Source organism: Diospyros lotus, chromosome 6 (assembly GCF_014633365.1).
Source record: "Diospyros lotus cultivar Yz01 chromosome 6, ASM1463336v1, whole genome shotgun sequence".
In the NCBI taxonomy this organism is placed as follows: Eukaryota; Viridiplantae; Streptophyta; class Magnoliopsida; order Ericales; family Ebenaceae; genus Diospyros; species Diospyros lotus.
In genome coordinates, this window is record NC_068343.1 from 20,871,718 (window position 1) to 20,893,772 (window position 22,055).

At 36.6% G+C, this 22,055-nt stretch overlaps 2 protein-coding genes across 5 annotated transcripts; both read left to right on the top strand.

Moving 5' to 3' along the window:
- The first annotated feature begins 433 nt into the window (after nucleotides 1–433).
- On the top strand, nucleotides 434–1,424 carry LOC127803295 (nuclear transcription factor Y subunit B-3-like). The gene has a single exon (XM_052339420.1). It carries the CDS (start codon nucleotides 643–645, stop codon nucleotides 1,204–1,206), a length of 564 nt encoding a protein of 187 aa, XP_052195380.1. The 5' UTR covers nucleotides 434–642; the 3' UTR covers nucleotides 1,207–1,424.
- Nucleotides 1,425–6,138: 4,714 nt separating this feature from the next.
- On the top strand, nucleotides 6,139–21,735 carry LOC127804770 (protein CPR-5). 4 transcript variants are annotated; one of them, XM_052341766.1, is made up of 5 exons: nucleotides 6,139–6,633; nucleotides 11,353–11,409; nucleotides 11,762–11,843; nucleotides 12,044–12,690; nucleotides 20,694–21,735. In XM_052341766.1, exons 1-5 carry the CDS (start codon nucleotides 6,208–6,210, stop codon nucleotides 21,225–21,227), a joined length of 1,746 nt encoding a protein of 581 aa, XP_052197726.1. In that variant the 5' UTR covers nucleotides 6,139–6,207; the 3' UTR covers nucleotides 21,228–21,735. The 4 variants fall into 4 exon arrangements, with proteins under 4 accessions (XP_052197726.1, XP_052197723.1, XP_052197725.1 ...); XM_052341763.1 differs by having other exon boundaries at nucleotides 11,762–11,797; nucleotides 11,914–12,690; XM_052341765.1 differs by having other exon boundaries at nucleotides 11,762–11,797; nucleotides 11,941–12,690; nucleotides 20,694–21,734.
- The last annotated feature ends 320 nt before the right edge of the window (nucleotides 21,736–22,055 follow it).

A 22,055-nucleotide genomic window follows, 5' to 3' on the forward strand; every position in this document is an offset into this window, starting at 1 on the left:
TGGGGGACACACAGAAATGGGCATTTTCTATTTATTTTTATTCAAAACTTTACTTTTCTGTCTCCCTCACATTGGGGTAGAAATAATGGAAAACTTATTTTGATATTTTGGCAACATTAACCTTCATTTTTCTTTTCTTTTTCTTTTTTGTTTGTTTGTTTGTTAATTAAGTGGCCCACTTACAACACTTACTATCGTTCCATTAAAGAGGTATAACTGTTACTTAGCAAAAGGAAAAGAGGCATAATAGTTATTTAATATTTAATATTCTTTCATTCAAACTAAAAGGGGGGAAAAAGGAGGAAAGAAAAGCATATATATTTTACACTCATTTCTATTACTCAAACTCACCCAAACAATATTTAAAGGAACCAATAGAATAGCAGTGGGTGTTTTGGCCTTAGATTCTGCAGTTGGAGTTTGGAGTCCACACCGTCCATCCTGTGGCAATGGTTCTTGCCTTTTGTGTCCCCATCAAGCCGCCTTTCCACTCTCTTCCCCTAATCTTAATTTCTTTTTCCCCTTAAAACCCCACGCTCATCTTCTCTCGTTGCAACGCCCCTCCACACCTGCTCCCAGCACAATCTCTCCTCTCGTCTCTCTTCTCTCTTCCTTATAATTAATTAACTAATTCTCCTCCCCATGACAGGCAAGAGAAGCCCCGCCGGCAGCCCCTCGTCCGGCAACATCTCCGACGGCTCCTCCAAGGAGCAGCAAGACCGTCTCCTCCCCATCGCCAACGTCAGCCGCATCATGAAGAAGTCCCTCCCGGCAAACGCCAAGATCTCCAAAGAAGCCAAGGAGACCGTCCAAGAGTGCGTCTCCGAGTTCATCAGCTTCATCACCGGCGAGGCCTCGGACAAGTGCCAGAGAGAGAAGAGAAAGACGATCAACGGCGACGATCTCTTGTGGGCCATGACCACGCTAGGGTTCGAGAACTATCTCGGACCCTTGAAGGTTTATCTCAACAGGTACAGGGAGACCGAGGGCGAGAAGACAGCCATGAGTGCCAAACCAGACGAGCACCCTTTTTCCACCGCTGCTATTGGTCTTAACCATGCCGGAAATGAGATCGGAAAACTGGCCAATTCCGGCTACGGGTTTTATGCCCCGGCAGATCATGGGAGAGGCGTCGCCGGCGGCTACGGAGAGGGCTTGGTGGGCAGTTTTGATATTGGCATGCAAGATCCGTCGACGTGGAGATGAGCTTATCCATGAATTTTGTTGCAGACTTCTGGAGAGTGGAGGATTTTCATACTGTTCATTTATGAATTTTGTTCAAATTTTCTGACTTAATCTCGAACTTACATATATATATATAGATGTTCTTCGAGATCTGTATAAATAATTTGCATCTCACTGCAGTGAGCTCTGAAGAATGTTTGGTTAATTAAATGGAATGTAATATTGCTCGTTAATTTGCTGCCTTGACTTTTTGATAAATGGATGTCTCCCACAGGTTGTAGGGTCAGTTCTTGGAATCCATAATCCCTTTCATATTTTACTTATTTACAGTACCATCCCCTCAAATGCTTCCCGTATGGTGTATTTAGACATTTCATTTAGGGGTTTTTGGTCAATTTAATTATTATATTTTAAAAATAATTAAGTAAATTATTATTATTTCTAATTTAAAAAATATCATATAAAATATTATATTTTTAGAGAACAAGTTGACTATCCTGATAATATTTTTTAACAGAAATAATATTCTATCAGCGTCGGGCAATAATTATGTTACTCGACGCAGACTAATAAGAAGGTAATTGGGTCCCACCCTTTTACTAACCTGACGTGAATAACGTGAATAACATAGCGGCAACAAATCATTTTTGTGTTTTTTCAATCCCAATTCATTGACTTTTTAATTCTATTAATGTGATTGACTTTATTCCAAACTAAAATAATCCAGCATAGTTGAAAATGATGAATAAACCAAATCCTAAAATTAAATTTAAAAAAGCTCACGCAATTTTTATTTGCGTATTTTTAAAGTATAATTATCAATTTAATCTCGAATCTTAAACTGTAATGATTTATTCTTGTTTTATTTATTGCTCTTATTGATTTGGTAAGAAAAACCACTATATTATAATAAATCAAACAACCGAAAAATATAAAAAAAATTGTCATTAAAAAATTGTGAAATCAAATTAATTTTTAATATGCCACATCATCAAAATTATAAAATTAGTTAATTTTAAATATTATAATTAATTTAAAATTTGAAAAATAAAAACAAATCCCAATAAAAAAAACTATAGAATTAGATTAATTATTAACTTGGCCCACATCATCAAAACTCCAAAATAAGTTAATTAATAATTTTTTTTTCAAATATTATAATTAATTTAAAATTTTAAAAAATAATCCCATGTCTTTAAAGAAATTGCCATTAAAGAATTACGAGATCAGATTAATTATTAACGTTGCCCACATCATTAAAATTGCAGAATCAATTAATCTGAAACCTTTTAAATTTGATAATTAATTTAAAATTTGGAAGGCAACTAATCCCATGTGTTTATGCTTAAAAAATTGTCCCATGTGATAAAAAATTGTGGAATTAGATAATTTAGAAATATATTTGAAATTTAAAATTTAAAATTATTATATTTTATAATTATTTTAAATTCAAAAAATAAAACTAATCCCATATTTATTGATTTAGAAAATGTCTAAAAATATTTATTAGATTAGATATTAGACTAAATTTAAAACTAATATTTATATTTTAAAATTTTAAAAACCACATATTTATTTTCTTTATTGTTATCTGAAACTTAAACTCTTGCTCTCGAGGGCGAAGACTTGAGTGCAATTTTGTTCACTCTGGGGGTAAAAAAGTCATTTTGGGCCTTCCTCTCTACCCACCCATTTCTCTCCTTTCTCTCGCCACCGACTCGCCAATCGTTGCTCATTGCCATTGCATCATCGCCTCGTCTTGCCGCTTTGCCTCACTACCTCACCATCGCTGCCTCGTAAACCCACTGCATCTCCACCTCGTCTCATCGCTGCCCAATGGTAAGGCGAGGCAATGAGATAGAGTGGTAGGAGGAAAAAGAACAGGCGAGGCAAGGCAAAAGGTTAGCGAGCAGCGACTAGGTGGTGAGACAGCGATCGGCAAGACACCAATCAGAGAAAGGAAAGAAAGAAGAGAGAAATTGAATGGTAGAGAGGGAGCAAAATGACTTTTTTACCCCAAGGTGAACAAAATTGCACTCTAAAGGCTTGGTACCATGGCTCCCACTTTTTGATAAATTATCATATATATAGGCCCCGTTTGTTGCAGCTTAATTAAAGAAATTATAACTTATAGCTTCTTAGATTATAGCTTCTAAAACTTAGAATAAGTTGTGAACCTGTTTGCTGCAGTTTCTTAGAAGTTGTAGTTAAATAGTTGTGGTGTTTGATACCATAACTTGTAAAATAACTTATTTTTGTATAATTGTCCATAATACCCTTAGTAGTTATAGAATGATAATTTAAAAATTAATTAGTGTATATGTATAAGTTTCAAGTGTTATAAAAAAATTAATTAAAGTATAGAGAGAGAGGAAGATGACGAGAGAGAGGAAGAGATTTGAAAATGAAAATGGTAGTGGAAAAGAAAAACTCATGATTGCGGAGACAAGAGAGTAATTCTTTGCTAAAAATAAGGGCAAAATTGTCATAAAAATGTAATTATTTAAGCAGAAGTTGTAAAAGCTAGGGTACCCCAGCTTTGAAAAAGTCAACTTTTACCCTTTCTAAAATCTAGTAAAAACTATAAGTTAGAATTCTATAAGTTAAAACAAACACTACATCCCAACTTTTTTGAAACTAAAAGTTAGAAGTTACAACTTTTAATCTGCAACAAACAGGGCCATAATATGATAAGGATAGAATATATAATTAAATTTTAATACATTGGCCCTCCAAATAATTTTTGTATAATATATATGTGTGTGTTATTTGGTAAAAACAATTTTAAAAGGTAGAGCCTACAAAATTAGGTCCACTTAAATAGGGGTTCAAAAAAGTTCATTTGATTCAAATTCCTTCGACTAGATTTTTATTAGATTTAAATTTGAATAGATTTGATAGATCATGCTCTAGATATGCTTATTAGCCTACTTATCTCTATCTAGTTCTCTTCATCACATTCATCTCCATCTAACTTTTCCTCTCATTTTCTACAATCTCCAATCCATCATCTCGTTCTTTTTTCCATAGCACTCATCTACTAACTAATGAAAATTAAAATAACCTTGTCTTTGTACATCATCTTGGTTTGTTCTCTCTTTCCCACCCCAACGATCAATTGTTGAGGATCAAATCTATAATCCCTGCTATGAATCAATAGGGTCTGAGATCTAGAATCTCAATGATGGTTACCAAGGTTCCATATTTAAACCCTAACCAGCGACCACCACTAAATTTTTTTTATTTCCTTGATTTATTTGATTTTTAATAAGATAATTTGTGAATTTTTGTTTCATTTTTAGATGAAGAAAGCAGAAGAAACAACAATTGATGCTTTCTTCAAGAGGAAAAATCCTACAAGTCTATATATAGGTGTATCATTGTCCAAATTCAACACCAATGATGGAAATCTTAAAAAATCATCCCAATAAATCTTCAAAAATTGAGACCAAACAAGTTGATATGTTCTTCGAAGTGTAATATGAGATTAAATCAACAAATTTGGGAGTAACTAATTGAACGATAAGACGAAATTCGATGAGCTTATGTCCAGATCGGTCCATACCAATGTAAGCTTTTGAAGTATCTAAAATCAGGACCACAAAACCATCCTTGCAATTTCTAGTGTTCTTCGTTTTCATTGTACCCATCATGGTTGAAATATTCTCCCATAAAAAGATGGAGCTTTTTGTTTGCCATGCTATTTATTTAGTAAATTAATTGGACATTCTAGGCAAACTATTTTTACAATTGACAGGTTTCAAAGTTGGAAAAAAGTTAAAGATGAAAAAAGATTGTACTTTATTTGAGGGAAAAGTTCCAAACTCCTCTCACCAAATTTTTTGAAGTAAAAGTGAGAATCTTATGAATCAATCTCAATATTTAACGAGATGAATAATACTATTGATACACATTTGTGTACACTTTGAACTACACAAAGATATATTAATAATAAAAATGTCCCTCATGAAATGCATAGAGACGCATTGAGACAATGGGTATTTTGATCATAATACCTCTTTATATAATTTAAGATGTACAAAAATGATCTGGATCTAGCATGATTCTTAACGAGAGTGCTTCAAAAGTTCACTTTTGTGAATAGAAAATAAATGCTTGTAGCTTACAGCATCAATGCTTATAGCTTAAGGCATCAATTGATACAACTAGGTGATTTGCATATGAAGAATGTGCTTTTAGAAGTGATAATGAAATTAAGGATTTAAAGAGATCGAATGAATTTTTCTTCAAATGTTAAATATTTTGACATCATATAATGATAATGTTGCAAAAGTTATATTGGAATGCTCCTTAGAATGTTATTTATATATTGAGAGCATCAAACAACACGTGGACTAACAGGAGGGTGTGGGACCCACACCTCTTGTCTCCAATTGTTCGCGTCAGTCAATATAATAATTATTCTAACGCAAATAATATAACAATTCTATTTATACATCTCCACAAATTCAAAAGAAAATCATACATGTTTATTCAATAGAATGAAAAGGGAAATTCATTAAGAAATTGATGATGCAAAATTTTGCATAATTCTTGGTGAAGTTTAGGATATGTCCATAAGAAAACAAATACTTAGGGTGTGTATGATAGTATTTAGTTAGAAAGAAAAGTATTTTCTAATTTGCATGGAAAATAAAAATCATCTCTTTTTAAATGAAATTTTTTATGGAAAAAAGATAAAAATATGCTTTAATAATTATACTATAGAATTCAATTTTATAAAAAATATAGTGTGTCAAACATTAAAGATGAAATTCAATTATTTAGATTTGAAATTTTTTTATGTATTTTTTCTTATATTCTCTTGAGATTTGTAGACAGATATGAGTTTGTGAAAGAACATTTTTTTTTTTTACCGTTAAGATACTTCGGCAACTTATGAACATTAAGAAAAGGAATGTTTGGTTGAGTCCATTGTGGGCTGTGGGCCCATCACCCAAACAAAAATCACATAGATATGATCTAATTCAACGGTTCTTCTGATCAACGCTTCGATCTTCCATGGAACCAGTAGCGGCAGCGTCACCCTCTGTGGAACCCCTCCACTCCCCAACAGTCGCTCTCGCACCGACGCAAAACGGCCACCCACCGGCACCCTCTGCCGCCGACTTCGGTCCCGAGCCCGGAATCCCGTCGCCCTCAAAATCCACCGTCAATTCCGGAAAATCCATCACCGTTAACAAGAAAAAGATGAAGATGATGAAGAAGAAGAAGAAGAAGAAGGTCCCCGTGGACGTCCTCGATGAGCCCTCGTCTTCAACGTCATCGTCTTGCTCTGCCACTCACTGCGCGCAAAGAGGGGTTCGCCTTGCCAGTAGGCAAAGAAACCCTAGAGTCTCGATCGGCTGTTCGGCTCGGCAAAAGGAGGCCGATGTGGACGCTTTGGCGCTTACTCTTGGAATGTCGATTGCAGCTGTTGTCGCACAGGTGTTGCATTAACTCTTTCTTTCTCTGCCTCTGTTTCTATGGAGAAAAGTTGTGACTTTTCTTGCAAATTTTTTTTGTGGGGGGTTTAAAGAAATTTTTTTTTCCTCTCAAAGATGGTTGTTCTTGAAGATTTACCTTTAGAAGACTGAATTTTGTAAGGCTGATTTTCAGACAGATATTGTTTCTCTTTACTTTTTTCGCTGGCAAATTTCAAGTTTCTAAATGCCAAGTTTCAAGTTTATGCGTTTTGGTTGGATTTTGGAAAGTGGTATGTAGTTACACTCCTCGAGGAGAGCATGCTTAGTAATAAAAATAGGTGGCCTATTGATAGTCATGGTCCTGTCATTCATCTCTCCACGAATTCAAGTTTAATTTTTGTAACATTGTATTATTATCTGCACATATTTTGAGGTTGTGACAGGACCATAAATTTGGATTTAAACAGATTTTTATCAAGGGGAAGTAAAGAATTTCTTAAGCTTAATCTATAAGGGGGACAATGGTCAAGCCTTGTCAGCAATGGTAAGGTTGTTCCTTTGTGACTACAAAATCGTGAATTCAAGTTGCGGAAACAGCTTCTTTGAAAAGCAAGGGCAAGGTTGCGTACAAAAGCATCCCTACCCTAACTCTCACAAATTGGAGAACCTCTTAGACTAAGGACGTCTTTTTAATATATGAGTGAGATGCATCCATTGAACATCCATAGATGCAATGCATAGTTCCCTTGTGCTAGGTGATAAATAGATCTCATGAAAGAGGACATATGTGGAAATGTCAGAACAGAATTAATCATGTTGGATTTTTGGAATATAAGAGTACATTTACCTTGGGACATCTTGGTATCCTAAAATGATAGGAGTTGTATGTTGTATGGGCGTGTTTATTCAGAAGAAGTGAAACAAGCCACAGAAAGTATGAAAAATGGTAAAACGGATGGATCAAATAGTATCTTGATAAAAGCATCAAAATGCATGGGGGAAGAAATCATTTTATGATTAACAAAATTATTCAATGTGATTCTTAAATCAGAAAGGAAGCGTAACGGTGGACAAAAGACAATCTAGTGCCTGTTTACCAAAATAAATAAATAAATACATAAAACAAAGATGTTTAAAATTGAAGAAATTACAGAGGGGTCAAGCTATTGAGCTGCACAACAAAACTGTGTCAAGATCCAAGGATTAAAGCAGTAAATATAGCTTACTTGTATTTTTCTTGTTGTATTTGGTTTGCTGCTGATACAACTTGTACCTTTCAGTTACAATTGCAACCGAAAGTTAGATAGTCTATAAAAAGGCAATCTATTGGAGTATGGGGATTCATTATGAGAAATAACTGAATCTTTTTCCCTATAAACTTCTCTCTCTCTCTCTCTCTCGGTTCTTTCTGTTTTATCTCCCTCAACTTCTCCCATTCTCAATTTCTTCCTACATACCTAAAGAAACCCTAGATCAGGTCTAGGAACCTGACATTTGGTATCAGAGCAAGGCAATTCTTGGAGGCTGTTCTCAGAGGCAAAATTCCAAAGAAGTGATAAGTGGAGATGGCGGAAGGCACTCGGATGAAACAATTGGAGACAAGGTTGGACACTATGGAGTTTGGTTTGTGTCAGACTCAGGAGGTGAGTCAAAGCAGGGCCGAGAATGCTGCAACCAGGGAGATTGTGCAGACGCTGTAGAAAGGAGTCAAGGAAGAGTTCTCTAGTTTCGACCAAAGGCTGGATCGATTATTGAACATGTTTTCAAAGATGCCTCAAGCCAGCCTACCAATGGATTTTCCTCTAAGATCCACTATAGATCCGATTCTAGCAGGAGCTGGAATCCTTCCTCATACTTCTGAGAAAGGAGTCAAGGAGGAGTTCTCTAGTTTCGGCCAAAAGCTGGATCGATTCTTGAACATGTTTTCAAAGATGCCTCAGGCCAGCCTACCAGTGGATTTTCCTCTAAGATCCACTACAGATCTGATTCTACCAGGAGCTGGAATCCTTCCTCATACTTCTGACTTACAGGAAGCTGAGGAATGACCTGAATTAGATCAGATAATTCAGGGAAGAGGATGCTATCAAGCTCTCCGCCACACACTGATGCCAAGGCTAGAAATTCTAGTTTTTGAAGGTGTTAAACCGAGGTGGTGGATGTCAAATCTAAGGATCTGATTTCTTTAGGAAGAAACCGGAAAAGAGAGAAGTTGAGGGAGAAATAAAGCAGAAAGAACCGAGAGAGAGAGAGAGAGGATTCTTTTATTATCTCACAATGAATCCCCATCCTCTAACTGATTGCCTATTTATAGGCTTTCTAGCTTTCAGTTACAATAGCAACTGAAAGGTACAAACAGTTTCAAGGAATGGAAGTATGCTTTAGAATACTGAGCTTGAGGTCTGGACCAACACCCAAGAATCTAAAGGCTTTAAGTTGAATAAATCAAAAGTCAAATATATAGAATACAACTTTAGTAAAAATATAAGTATATACAATATTATGATGAGACTTGAAATCAAGTCATTGTAAGGAAAAATCAGTTCAAATATCTTTATTCAATTATTCAAAAAGATGGAGAGATTATTGAAAATGTTACTTATAAAATTAAGTTAAAATAGTTAAAATGGAGAAACGCTGTTGACATTTTATGTGATTTTTAAAATCCCTTTAAAACTAGTAGGTTATAAGACTAGCTCTATCATATATCACAGCATGTTGAGCAATAAAATACCAACATGTATAAAATATGAGCATAACTAAGATGAAAATATTACAATGAATGCATAGCCATACCCCCCCTTCCAAAAAAAAAAAAAAAGCAGCATTAGAAATGAGGGTATCAATAATAAGATTGGAGTGGTTTCTATTGAGAGTAAGATATGTGAGATGCAATTAAGATGGTTTGGTAATGTGACAACTGAGAAGATGATCAATAGATGCTCTTGTTAGAAGAGTGCATAGGACGGAAAAAAGTAGGTAGCAAAAATGATAAAGGAAGATTGAAGACGAAGAACAATTTAGTGGGAAACTGTTAGAGGCTGTCTGTTGTAGAAATTGATTTTCAGTTTTGTGTCTCCAATTTTCTATAAAATCTATAGTTTTCATTTTCATAGAAAATTTGAAAAATGTATTCAAATGTTAATTAAAATGTTAGAAATGCAGAAGCCTAATTTCCAAAGATAGAAAATTTGAACATCTTTTCAAAAAAGAGAGATGTTTTAATTTATTTTATGTAACTTGTGTTAGAGAATGAGATGGAAATAATTTGGGGAAATTTTTTGGAAAACCATGCTTCCCAAATCTCCAAATTAATAAGCAAAACTTAGAAAACTTATTTTAGGTGTTTTCCAAGTTTAGTTCAATCTCCATTTTCTATTTGGAAAATTCTTGTATTTTAACAAGTTATGTAAGTTTCCATTTTCTGTGGAGTAATTATCCAAAAAACTGGGATTTTCCTCAACTAAACAGCCCTGTAGATCGACATAGGATATAATGTTCTTGGAGAAAATATGGGCATGGATAGAGATTAATGTTATTGTTGTTTATGTGTTTTCAAAGATTGGGCATTCTAGGAGTTATACACTGGAGATTTACCTGTCCTAGCATGGCTGCTTACTAGTTGCTCTTTTGTTATTTAATTAAAGAACCAAGAGAGAGCGCATTCATTGTGGAAAAAATGTTGCAGATATCCTTCTACATGCAAAACTATTACCGACTGATACGGTCACCGATCAAAACCCAGCCCAAAACAGACCCGACCACGCCGGAACAATATTTTAATACTTCTTAAGTTTTAGAATTCTACTTGATTTAGGATTCTACTTTATGTTATTTTAATACTTCTTAAGTTTTAGAATTCTACTTGATTTAGGATTCAACTTCATGTTTCTACTTGATTTATGATTCTACTTCATGTTGGATTAGGATTTTATTTCTATTAGGATTTTAGTTGGATTTTGTTTACAAATATTAGATGGATTTGGATTAGCCAAATACTATAAATATGCCTAGGATCTAAAGTTTGTAATCAAGTTTTTCTCAATACAAATTTCATCAATCTATTTGGGTTTTCTTTGCAAAACAGCCTTGTTTTTGCATCTTCTTGAAAGCCAAGTTTCGGCCATTGAAGTTTGTTCTTTCAAGGGTTTATTTTGGTGTGTTTTCTTCACACACGTGCTACACACTGCGTCATCGACCAAAAGAATTTAATGCTTATTTAGAGAGTTCTCTTCATAAACAAATTAAAAGTTTTGATTTAGAATTCCTAAAATTAATTTAAAAAAGGTCCAAGGTCAAGGTTTCTCCTTATTTAGTTAATTGTTTTTAATCCTATTTATTTTATCCAATTTAGTTCATCTAAAACTTAATTGCATAGTAAAAAAAAATCAATCATGTATGCTTAGTCTACAATTTTACATGGAAAGCCAAATGGGAATCACAAGGTCAAAATTGCATCAATCAAATATATATATTGGAGGTTGATATCAGTAGCTGTGGGTCTATTATTAGTCTATTGTTTGAGGTTGAGGCTAAAGATTTTTTCTTCTCGTTGTATGGAGTAGGCATCTTAATATTAGCTTTAAAAATCTTGCCAAGCATAATTTGTTCATTCACTATCATTCAAGTTTGTATTTGTGACTATGATATATGTTTATCTTGAGAACTACCACACCCCAGCCCCTCTCTCTTCTTGCTAACTACATTTTACTTATAACATTGGGTATATTGTCTTTATTCTCAGGTTCTGGAAAGAAAGGATGCTGGTGGGCAAACAATATATTTGGATCATCTTTCTCAGGTACCTCTCTGCTTCCCCTTTTGAGATGTATTATTGTGGAATCCTAATCCTATTGATGGGGTCCAAATAACCATGAATGAAGGTTTTCGATGTGTTATTGTTGCAAATTTTACCTGTTGTTGAAGGTTCACATTGTCATAAATTCACCTATTATTGAAATTTTACATGGTTACTATTTTTCAGCTGTAGATCATCCAGGTGTTTCTCGTGAATTTATTGAACAATTAGTGTCCTGAGAGATGAAACCCTCCTGGAATGATGGGAGTCATTATTTTACACATATTATGCAGGCTTTATCTTGTTCTTATAGAAAATTGTACTAATGGTTTTTATTTTAACCAATCACTTGCAGATCTATGCTTTGGCTGTCAAAGAATCTTTAGCGAATGTAAGCCACATCATAACTGCTGATTCATCTCTTGACTGGTTGTCAAGTTAAGTTTCCACTAATAGTTAACATTGTTGTTCAACATATTGAATTTTTTATACTGAGAAATTATATAGTTTGTCTTCGTTGGATGTGTAATACAGGTTTTTGGGGACAGGTTTGATTCATTTGCAAGGAACTTTGAGAAATCATTCCGGAGCACCTTAATGACTCTCAGATTAATTAATGAATCTTCCCAACATACAGGGGAGCATTCAGGATATGTGAACAAACGAACTAACTATTTAGATGCAACTCCTGGGGCATCTGTCAACAAAGAACATGGTTTCACATGTGGTTCTGGATTAGAAGAAGGTTGTCAATCAGAAATGGTCCAGCATACTATCAGCTCTGAGGAACATTTTAACATTCTTGAAGAGACAGAACAAAATACGCCACCAGATTCAATAAATCGGGAGTTGATTCTTCATGGAGTATTAAACCGGCAGTTGGATTGTGTTTCACCCCGCATGGAGTATTCTGTAATTAGCCAATCCATGCATGGAGCCCTTGAAAAATCTGTCATTGAACAAACTCGTTCCAATGACCTGAAGGAATTTGAGATTGGTCTGATTGTGAAAAGGTTGGAATTGAAAGAGAAACAATTAGCTCTTAGTTCTCATTCAAATTTCATAGAGAGGTGTAAATTATCCATGGGTATTTCAAAGGCATCATTTAAAGAAGAGAAATTCAAAAGTGAATTAGAAGAAACAAGGCATGCTGAGCTGCTCAGAAAATGCGTAGACTGTCTTGTTGGTGGGTTGCTCATCATGTTGGCCTCACTTGCCTATGGAACTTATGTTTATTCATATAGCAGGATAATTGAAGCTACTGCATCATGCACCCCATCTCAGGTAATGCATTTATCCTTGTTCTGGCTTTCATTGATCTAGTGCTTCTAAACATTTGCTGATTGCTATTGTTTTGGGTATCTATAAGAAATGAATAATCCTATACCCTCCTGAAATATTAATCAATTACAGCACAATTAATTCCTACATTTGAGTTTTCTCATAGTTAAATTGTAAATGCCATTTTTAAAAATATTCTATTTTGCATATGCTTATCCAATGAGCAACTTAGCCCACAAGCTAACTGCCGCCCTTGGACTTTGTCCACCAGAGAATTGGTTTTTTACTTTAACTTGGGAAGATTCTTTTAATAGAGGAATACTCTTGCAAGATGTTTATTCCTCAAAATTGGGTCTTTCTGTGAAATGATGTACAGAACTGAGAGAAAAGAAGGTGGAAAAGAGAGATTAGAGGAAAAACTTCATTCAATTTTACTGAGCTAGGGTTACAAGTCTTTATACTAAACTACTGTCTGTAACTGCAATGTACAAGTTATCTAAATTAGGTACAAAGTACAACTAATATATACAGCACCTAATACAATCAAAGTAATATGAATTCTCAACACTTCCCTTCAAGCAAGCACATACATGTCATATGTGCCTAGCTTGGTAAAAATGTAGTTAATCCTCAGACCTTGAGATGCTTTAGTGAACATGTCAGTCAGCTGGTCATTAATACCCACAAATTAGTGGTAATCTCTCCAGAAACCAGTTTCTCACACACAAAATGGCAGTCTATTTCAATATGTTTGGTCCTCTCATGAAAAACTGGGTTAGAGCAATATGAAGAGCAGTCTAATTGTCACACATGAGCCACATGGACCTTGAATCTCCAAACCGTAGCTCCTAAAGAAGCTATTTAATCCAAATCAGCTCACATGTAGCTAGTGCCATACTAGATCTAGCTACATGTTTTTTCTTACTCCTAGAAGTGAAATTTCCTCCATTCATTGCACAATAATCTGAAGTAGAGCGTTTGTCAAAAGTATAACCAGCCCAATCAGCATCAGCATAACCTGTAACTTGTGTATGACCATTATCTTGAAATAACAAACCTCTACTAGGTGAGCTCTTGATTTACCACAAGATAGGCATCAAAGAATGCCAATGACTCTTACAATGTGAGTCCAAAAACTGGCTAGCCACACTAACTGCACAAACAAGGTCAGGTCTGGTGATTGTAAGATAATTCAGCTTCTTAACCAATCTCCTAATCCTCCCTGGATCAGCAATGGGCTCCCTTGACCAGGGACCAGCTTTGTATTTGGATCCATAGGTGTATCAATACATCTAAAATCCATCATACTTGTCTCTTCTAAGATATCAAGAGCATACTTCGACTAGGATATACAAATACCATGCTTAGATTGAGCAATTTCAATACCCAAGAAATACCACGGTGTCATGAACCTAGGGTTCATAACAGGTTAAAATTGGCATTCGGAGGGATCCGAAAGGCTTAAGATTAAGAACATAAAGTTTAGAGGGATATTTGAATAGAAATGGGGGGAGAAATTAGAGAGAATTGAGGGAGAGCAGTAGAGAGAAACAAGAGGGAGAAGGGAGAGAATTGTAGAGAGAATCAGAATTTCATTTCATCAATTCATGCATAATCATCTCCTCTTACAATGGGTCTTTTTATAAGCAGAGGTAGCTCCTTAACTAATTTCTAACAGCACCCATGTGTTCCTAACAAACAACCAAATATCTCCTAACAAACTAATATAAGCCTATTACAATATTACCCCTTTATTATATCTCTATCACAATATTACCCTTCTAATCCTCCTAGGGACATGACACACAACCAACCCAAATCTTTAGTTTGAAAAATCGGAATGAAGATGATTCTTTAATTGAGAAATCCATTGCTCATTATCAATAGTAATGACAATCATCCACACAGACCACTAAATAGATGACACCACTAGAAGCATGGTAATAGAAAACTAAATGATCAGCTTCACTTTTAGTCAGTGTTCTAAAAATCGACCTAAGCAGCCGCCACGAATTTGGCCTAGTCGGCCCCCCTAGGCGCCGCCTAGGACACTTATTTTTTTGCTTATCTCTCAGTCGCCTCCCCTTTCTCTAGCCTAAGGTCGCCGCTGCCTGAATGCCGCCGGTACCTCATCGTTGCCTCTAGCTCCATCATGACCTCCTCACTGCCATCGCCGCCGTCAAACTCCACCCTCGCTGACGCATCCTCCCTGACTCAAGCTCCATCTCTGCCGTCAAGCTCCACCCTCGCCGACGCGTCCTCCCTGACTCAAGCTCCATCTCTGCCGTCAAGCTCCACCCTCGTTGACGCGTCCTCCCGGACTCAAGCTCCATCTCCACTGTTCTTTCTCCGCCTTAGCCATCCCAATTTATATATGAATATATATATATATATGTTTCCATATAAACAGATCTGTTTATATATTTATCTGTTTATATATATAAACACATATATAAGTTTTATTTGTCTTTTTAACTTTAATTTATCTGTAAATAACATGAAATTACATAGGCGCCACCTAGGCGTCCTAGGCATTAGGCCCCAGTTTGGCGCCCGACTAGCACGTTTTAGAACACTACTTTTAGTCAAACCAAAGGACTGAACAACAGAACTAAAACAACCAAACCAACACCGAGGAGACTGCTTCAAGCCATGGTCTAGACCAAGCGAACTTAAGCAAACTTAGCTACTGGGGAGAATCTATCACCATGGTCTAGACCAAAAATCTGTGTATAACCCTTGGCAACTAGTCAATCTTTTAAGTGATCAACAGAGCCATCAGGACCAATTTTAACAGTAAAAAACCAGCGACAACCAAGGATTTCCCTGGAGGAAGTGGAACTAAATCCCAAGTTCTATTAGCTAGTAAATCTGACATCTCCTCATCCCTAGCACAGGACTAGCCAGGATGAGCAAGAGCTTCTGCATATGTTTTGGGGATAGAAATAGAAGAGTGAGCAGAAACAAATGCAGAATAGGTAGAAGATAATTTATGATAGTTCAAGCAAGTGTAAATGGGATAAGGAGTTTGAGTTGAATGTGTACTTTGATGAAGAGGATGTTGAACAGGCCTGGATGCTGGAGGAATAATGGCACTGTTGGAAGGGACATTATTGTCAATAGGAGCTAGAGCTGCAACTACAGAAAGAGAATATGAACCTGGAGCATCTGCTTGTTTATTAACTCGACTAGGAGAAGATCGTACTATCACGACCCTAGGGGTGAATCAGTAAATGGTCGTTAATAACTAGTATGAGCCATTAGTTTCTAACTAGATGGGGGTTAAGTGGTTAGGGAATTAGCTTACTGTTTTGGCTATTATGTTAGTTAGCTATTATATTGTTAGAATGTTATTATGGTTCCTGGAGGTTGTATAAGAGACCTATGGCAATATGAGGAGGGGGCATCGAGAATAATGAACAAATCTTCTCTTTGATTCTCTCCCTTGACTTCCTCTCATGCCTCTCTCGTTCTCTATTTCTCCTTCTTCCTCATTCTTTCTCCCTTCCTCATTCTATCTTCTCCCTAAAATTCAATTCTTCTTTCTCAAAATTCACTCAAATTCCCTCAATTGACCAGCTCTCAACCTAAGGGCTTGACAAGTGGTATTAGAGCCAGTCAAATTGGCTGTGGAGTTACCAAAGGAAGCCATCATGGTGTGGCAGGCATCAGAATTTACTAGCGTGCAAGTCCAGCGCAATTATAAGAGGCAAAACGGACAAACGAAAGCAAGCAATCTGGTTGGCGGACGTAAGCAAGGAGCAACCTCGGAATTTATTAGCGAGGAAGTCCAACACGATTACAGGAGGCAGAATGGACGAATGAAAACAGGTGATTTGGGTTGACGGACGCGAGCAAGGCGCGACCCAAGACGAGGCAATATGGACGAACGTGAAGCTGGTGCAGGTGCAAGAAACAGTCTTGATTGAAGCTTACAAACGAACGCTAAGTTGGTGGTGGTGCAAGAAGCTGTCTTGATTGAAGCTTACGTACGGACGTGAAGATGGTACCGATGCAAGAAGTGGTCTTGGTTGAAGATAGGAATAGTACCGTACTTCTGTTTTTGGGTGATTGGTGGGTGAAAGTCGTGCCATTACGTTCAGGCGAGCTCGCACATCCGAACGGGATCAAGAACGATCCAAGATTGCAGGTGTATTCCAGCGATTGCAGTTGTGGACGGTGATTGGGTGATGGATACAGGAATTGCAAATACTTGGGATTGTAGTGATAACAAATTGAAAGGTTCAAGTAAGATTGATGAATTTTTTATAAGTCTACCAAGAAGAATCAGGTTGGAGACAAGAGTTATGACGAGGAGTTCAACAAGCTGAAACACGAGGACTTGGTCAGGGAGTATTTGGTCAAGTTTGAGAAACTAAAAGCACAGGCGCTCCACTCCCATCCAACCTTGAATGAGTCTTATTTTGTATCAAGATTCACTAATGGTCTTCATGTTACGTTGAGGCTTATGGTGAATATCTCGTCTTACTATGGTGGAACAAGCAGTGGAGAAGGTGAGGCTGCAAGAATTGGCACTGGAAGCCATTTGTAGAAAGTATGGGTTGCCACTTAAAAATTTTCTTAAGAGCAGCCAACAGAATAAAGGGATCTCTACGTCTAACTCGAGTTTGCAGCAAGAAGTTGATAAATCAACTGAAGCAAATCAGGTAATTATGGATGCCAAGGAAGGAATGGCATATACCGGAGAAAGCAATGTGAAACCATTGGAGGTGGTAACTGTTGAAGAAGAGTCGTTGGTGTATGAAAGCAAGCAGGAAACAACTTAGGAGGAATAGAGGACACAATTGAAGCAAGATGAATGGAAGAAACATGATGAGTCCAGGAAGATTGTGGAAAGGTTTTTTGCTATTTTGCGTGTTCCAAATCTCGTTGGTGAGTTGTAGTATCAAATCAGATCTTGGCTGCAAGCAAGTTTGAGTTTCCTTCCCATTATTGTAAAAGGGATTATCAGCGGTATATTGGCAGTTGACCTGGTCTTAGCAAAGGTTAAGGAACATATTGGAATTTACAACATGGACACAAAGATTGTCGAGGTCTACATTTTATATTTGCAGGAGGACAAGCAAAAGAAGAACATAAGAGACAAAAGGAAAAAAGGAGAAGTCGAAAAAGGAAAAATAGAAGAGGAATACATTAGTTTGTGAAGGCATTGGTTGAAGATCAAGGTTTGCAGCTGTCAATTCTTGGGGACAAGAATTATTTGAAGGGGAGGGGATTGTCACAACTCTAGGGGTGAATCAGTAAATGGTCGTTAATAACTACTTGTATGAGCCGATAATTGCTAACTAGATGGGGGTTAAGTGGTTAGGGAATTAGCTTACTGTTTTGGTTGTTATGTTAGTTAGCTATTATATTATTAGAATGTTGTTATGGTTGTTGGAGGCTATATAAGAGACCTACTATAGTATGAGTAGGGGGCATCGAGAATAATGAACAAGTCTTCTCCTCAATTCTCTCTCTTGACTTCCTTTCATCCCCCGTTCTCTATTTCTCCCTTTTCCTCGTTCCTTCTGTTCTTTCTCCCTACCTCATTCTATTTGCTTCTCCCTAAAATTCAATTCTTCTTTCTCGGAATTCACTGGAATTCCCTCAATTGACCAGCCCTCAACCTGAGGGCTTGACACGTACATGCTTCCCTAATCAACAAGATTCACATTCCAAAGAATCACAAGAAGATGAGGAAGGAACCATCTATTTGAGTAAAGATAAATGTGGACCATCCCACAATGAATAAACAGAGGTGAAGTTGTTGAATTAGCACAAAAAGATGGCAAAAAAGATGATAAAGTCTCCCAAACTCATGTTATTTGCCAATTATTTGTCCATTATCCCGATCTTGGACTAAGACAGATTCAGAATCAAAGATGATATGACAATTAAGTGATTTGGTCAGGCGTCTAACAGAAATTAGATTGTAGGGACAGTTAGAGGCTGTTTGGCTTAGCTTTTTTTTGCTAAGCTTTTAAGTTGTGTAAAGTTTAAAAGTTGGATAGCGTTTAAGCTGATAACATGTTTGGATAAATGTGTTTTTAAGCTATCAGTTAACAGTTATGTGTTTGGTTTGAAAGAGCTGATAAGTTAGCAAAACTTGACAAAAAGACAAAAATAGACATGCTGAATAATGCAAATAAAATTCATAAAAATACTAATTTTTAATAAAAATATTAAATATATTAATTCAATATACATTAATATATATGTTAACATATATATATATTTAACTATAATATATATAATATATGTTATATATATATATATAGTGGACGGATTAATCGTAGATGAACGGCGACGATGATGGGCTGGGGCGAACGGCGAGATGCGAACAGCTGGGGCGACATTGACGATGGCGGCCGGAAATGGGTTTGGCGGCGGGGGATCAAATTAGGTAGAGGGAGAAGAAGGATATAGGTTGAAAATCACAATTTTGTTTGAGGGTAAATTAATCATTTAATCAGTCAACGCAAATAAGCTCATACTAGCGTTTTTGGGAAACTCGGGGGGGCGGGGGGGGGGGGGGGTTGAAGCATTTTTCTAATGCTGGTATGAGAGCTTTTAAGCTCCTAAGACATACCAAACACTTAACAAAATAAGCTTGACAGCTTATAAGCTAAATGAATAGCTTATAAGCAGTCAAATCGGTAAGCCAAACACCCTCTTAGGAACATATAAAACAGAGTTTAGAGACAATGAAGCTAATGGATTAGCGTGACCTATGCCTGTGGGAACAGAAGCCACAGTAATTGGATTAAGTGTATGAGATGAATTAAAATGGAAGAACGAGGACTTACTACCAGATAATATGTTCAGAGGCTGTAGAATCAATTGTCCAAGGGCTAAGTAGTGAAGGAGAACCTGTTGCCAAAGAAATACAAGATGAAGCAACAGGTGCAAAACCTGCTGCTAAAGAAGCAACTGAAGTAGAGATTGGACTGGTTTCCTGGGCAGCAGAAGCCATGGAGGAAGACACCGTCTTTGTTGCTTGAAATTGATGGAACTCAGTCAGTTCTTCCCCATAAATTAGCTGAGGAACAGGTCCTTGTCCACTTGCCTGTCCAGCCACCTCTACCATGACCACCAAGATAGATCTGTTTGGCAAACACTAGCTTTCGACAGATCAATAGCAACAATCCAACAGAGTCCGAACCTCCAGAACCAGATCAAACTCTAGCTAATGTGCAATCCTCTGGATGTTGCAGTCAGAATGAAAGATCTGGAATTGTGATTAAGAACTTGATCCCTGAATTGCAATTCCAATGATCAGATCTCAGGAAGCAAGACCGCAGATCACAGGAAGCAACCAGATTGCAATGTGGAGATTAGGTCACCAGATCCAGATTGTAGCACACCCAGATCTCAATCAGATTGGAACACCACTGGATCATCAGATTGCAGTGCAGGAAAAATCCTCAATGTGAGAGGATGCAGATTGCAACTAACCTAGACAAGATTTGATGTTTGATTTTATATCAAATCCAATTCTCCAGATTCACCTCTTGATTGGCTCTGATACCATGTGAAATGAGAGAAAAGAAGAGGAAAAGAGAGACTGGAGTAAAAACTAATTCAATTATACTAAGGTAGGGTTACAGGTATTTATAATAAACTAGTGTAACTGCTATGTACAAGGTGCAACTAATATAGACAACACCTAATACAATGAAACTAATATTAATTCTCAACACTTAACATACTTTTTTACTAGAATGTGTCCTTTCCAGAGCTTATTTATGTGCTTGGGTAGTTTACTGCTGTTCAAGATCCAACATATTGTTTAATCATAATAAAATCTCATGCCACCAAGATTGTGAAAGTAAGGCTTTTCTCAGTTGTTGCCAAAAATGGGGGTCGCTATTATTTCTGCTACTATTATCTATCAATTGTAGCTGACTAATTATTACTCTGCTATGACTTAATAATATTTTCTGGCTGCTTTTTCTGTATCTAGGTGCCTAGACAAGTACTTAGTAGGGCTTATTCTGTTTCAGGTTTCCAAATCTTGGTGGCTCCCAAAGCCTATGGCCTCTGTCAATTCAGGACTGCAGATCCTGTGGTGTCTGGTTCAGGTTGTTAGCCGAATGATATTTGGTATGTTGATGATCCTGGCAATTGTTTATTTGCTTCTCATCCGTTCTTCAGCTTCAGCACAGAGAATGCCAGTTACATTCATTATCTTGCTAGGCTTTGCCTGCGGTTGGGCAGGCAGGTTTTGTGTGGACACATTGGGGGGCAGGGGATCTCATTGGCTCGGTTATTGGGCAGTTCTGTGCTTGTTGCATTTTCTCTCCAACATTTGTACCTCAACTTTGTTTCTTATTCTCTATGGTCCCGTTACTGTGCCTGGAGGAGAGACATACAGGAAGACCATATTTCCACACTGGATTAGGCGATCTATGTTCTATGCGACCATACTTCTCTTTCTCCCATTGATGTGCGGTCTTATGCCTTTCGCAAGCCCTGCTGAGTGGAAAGATCACTTTGCATCGAGGGCAATGGATTTCTTCCAAGCTACAAGTGATTGAAGAAGGAGCTGGTGAGCTTAGAATCTGTTACTGCATTTTGCAGCAATTGGAGGCTACATATTCTCCTTGGTCTAGGACTCGGATGCCGGCACGTTTGTTAAGCAAACGCGGGCGCATTAGACTCGTGTTGATTCAAATGATTCAGTTGACAGTGGCCTTCAGTTTGCTTTGTGTTTAATAGGGGTTTTCTATTTAACTGGAATCCATTGGAGATATAGGTTGACTTGTACCTTATTTGTGCTGTAATGTTAAGTTGTGTTATGAGAGCAGAACCAATGGCATATGAATGGTCTAAATGTTTAATAGGGGTTTTCTATTTAACTGGACTCCATTGGAGACATAGGTTGACTTGTACTTAATTTGTGCGGTAATGTTAAGTTGTGTTATGAGAGCAGAACCAATGGCAGATGAATGGTCTAAATATTATGTTGGTGTATGAGAGAACCCATTTACTGGCTGTTCAGCATTGAAACCATTAATGTTCGTGTGGAGTGAAAATTGTTTTTCCCCCATTAAATTGTTTATGTAAGCAGCTTCAAATTGCCAAATCTATCTTCTATATGCGGTGTCTCAAATTTGCTGTCATAACAACATTACACCTTCTATTAGTAATCTTCAAATTTGTATCAACGATATAACAAAATAACAAGGAATAAAACTTAATGATATTTGTTCCTCCTATTAGTAATACTTTATAGACTAACTAAAAATAAATATATTTTGTTTTTAGTTTTAATATTGTATTTAACAATAATCACCTTCTATCCTAATATAAATAATAATAAATTATGTTATAATACTAATTAGCTTTCATGATTAGCACATAAA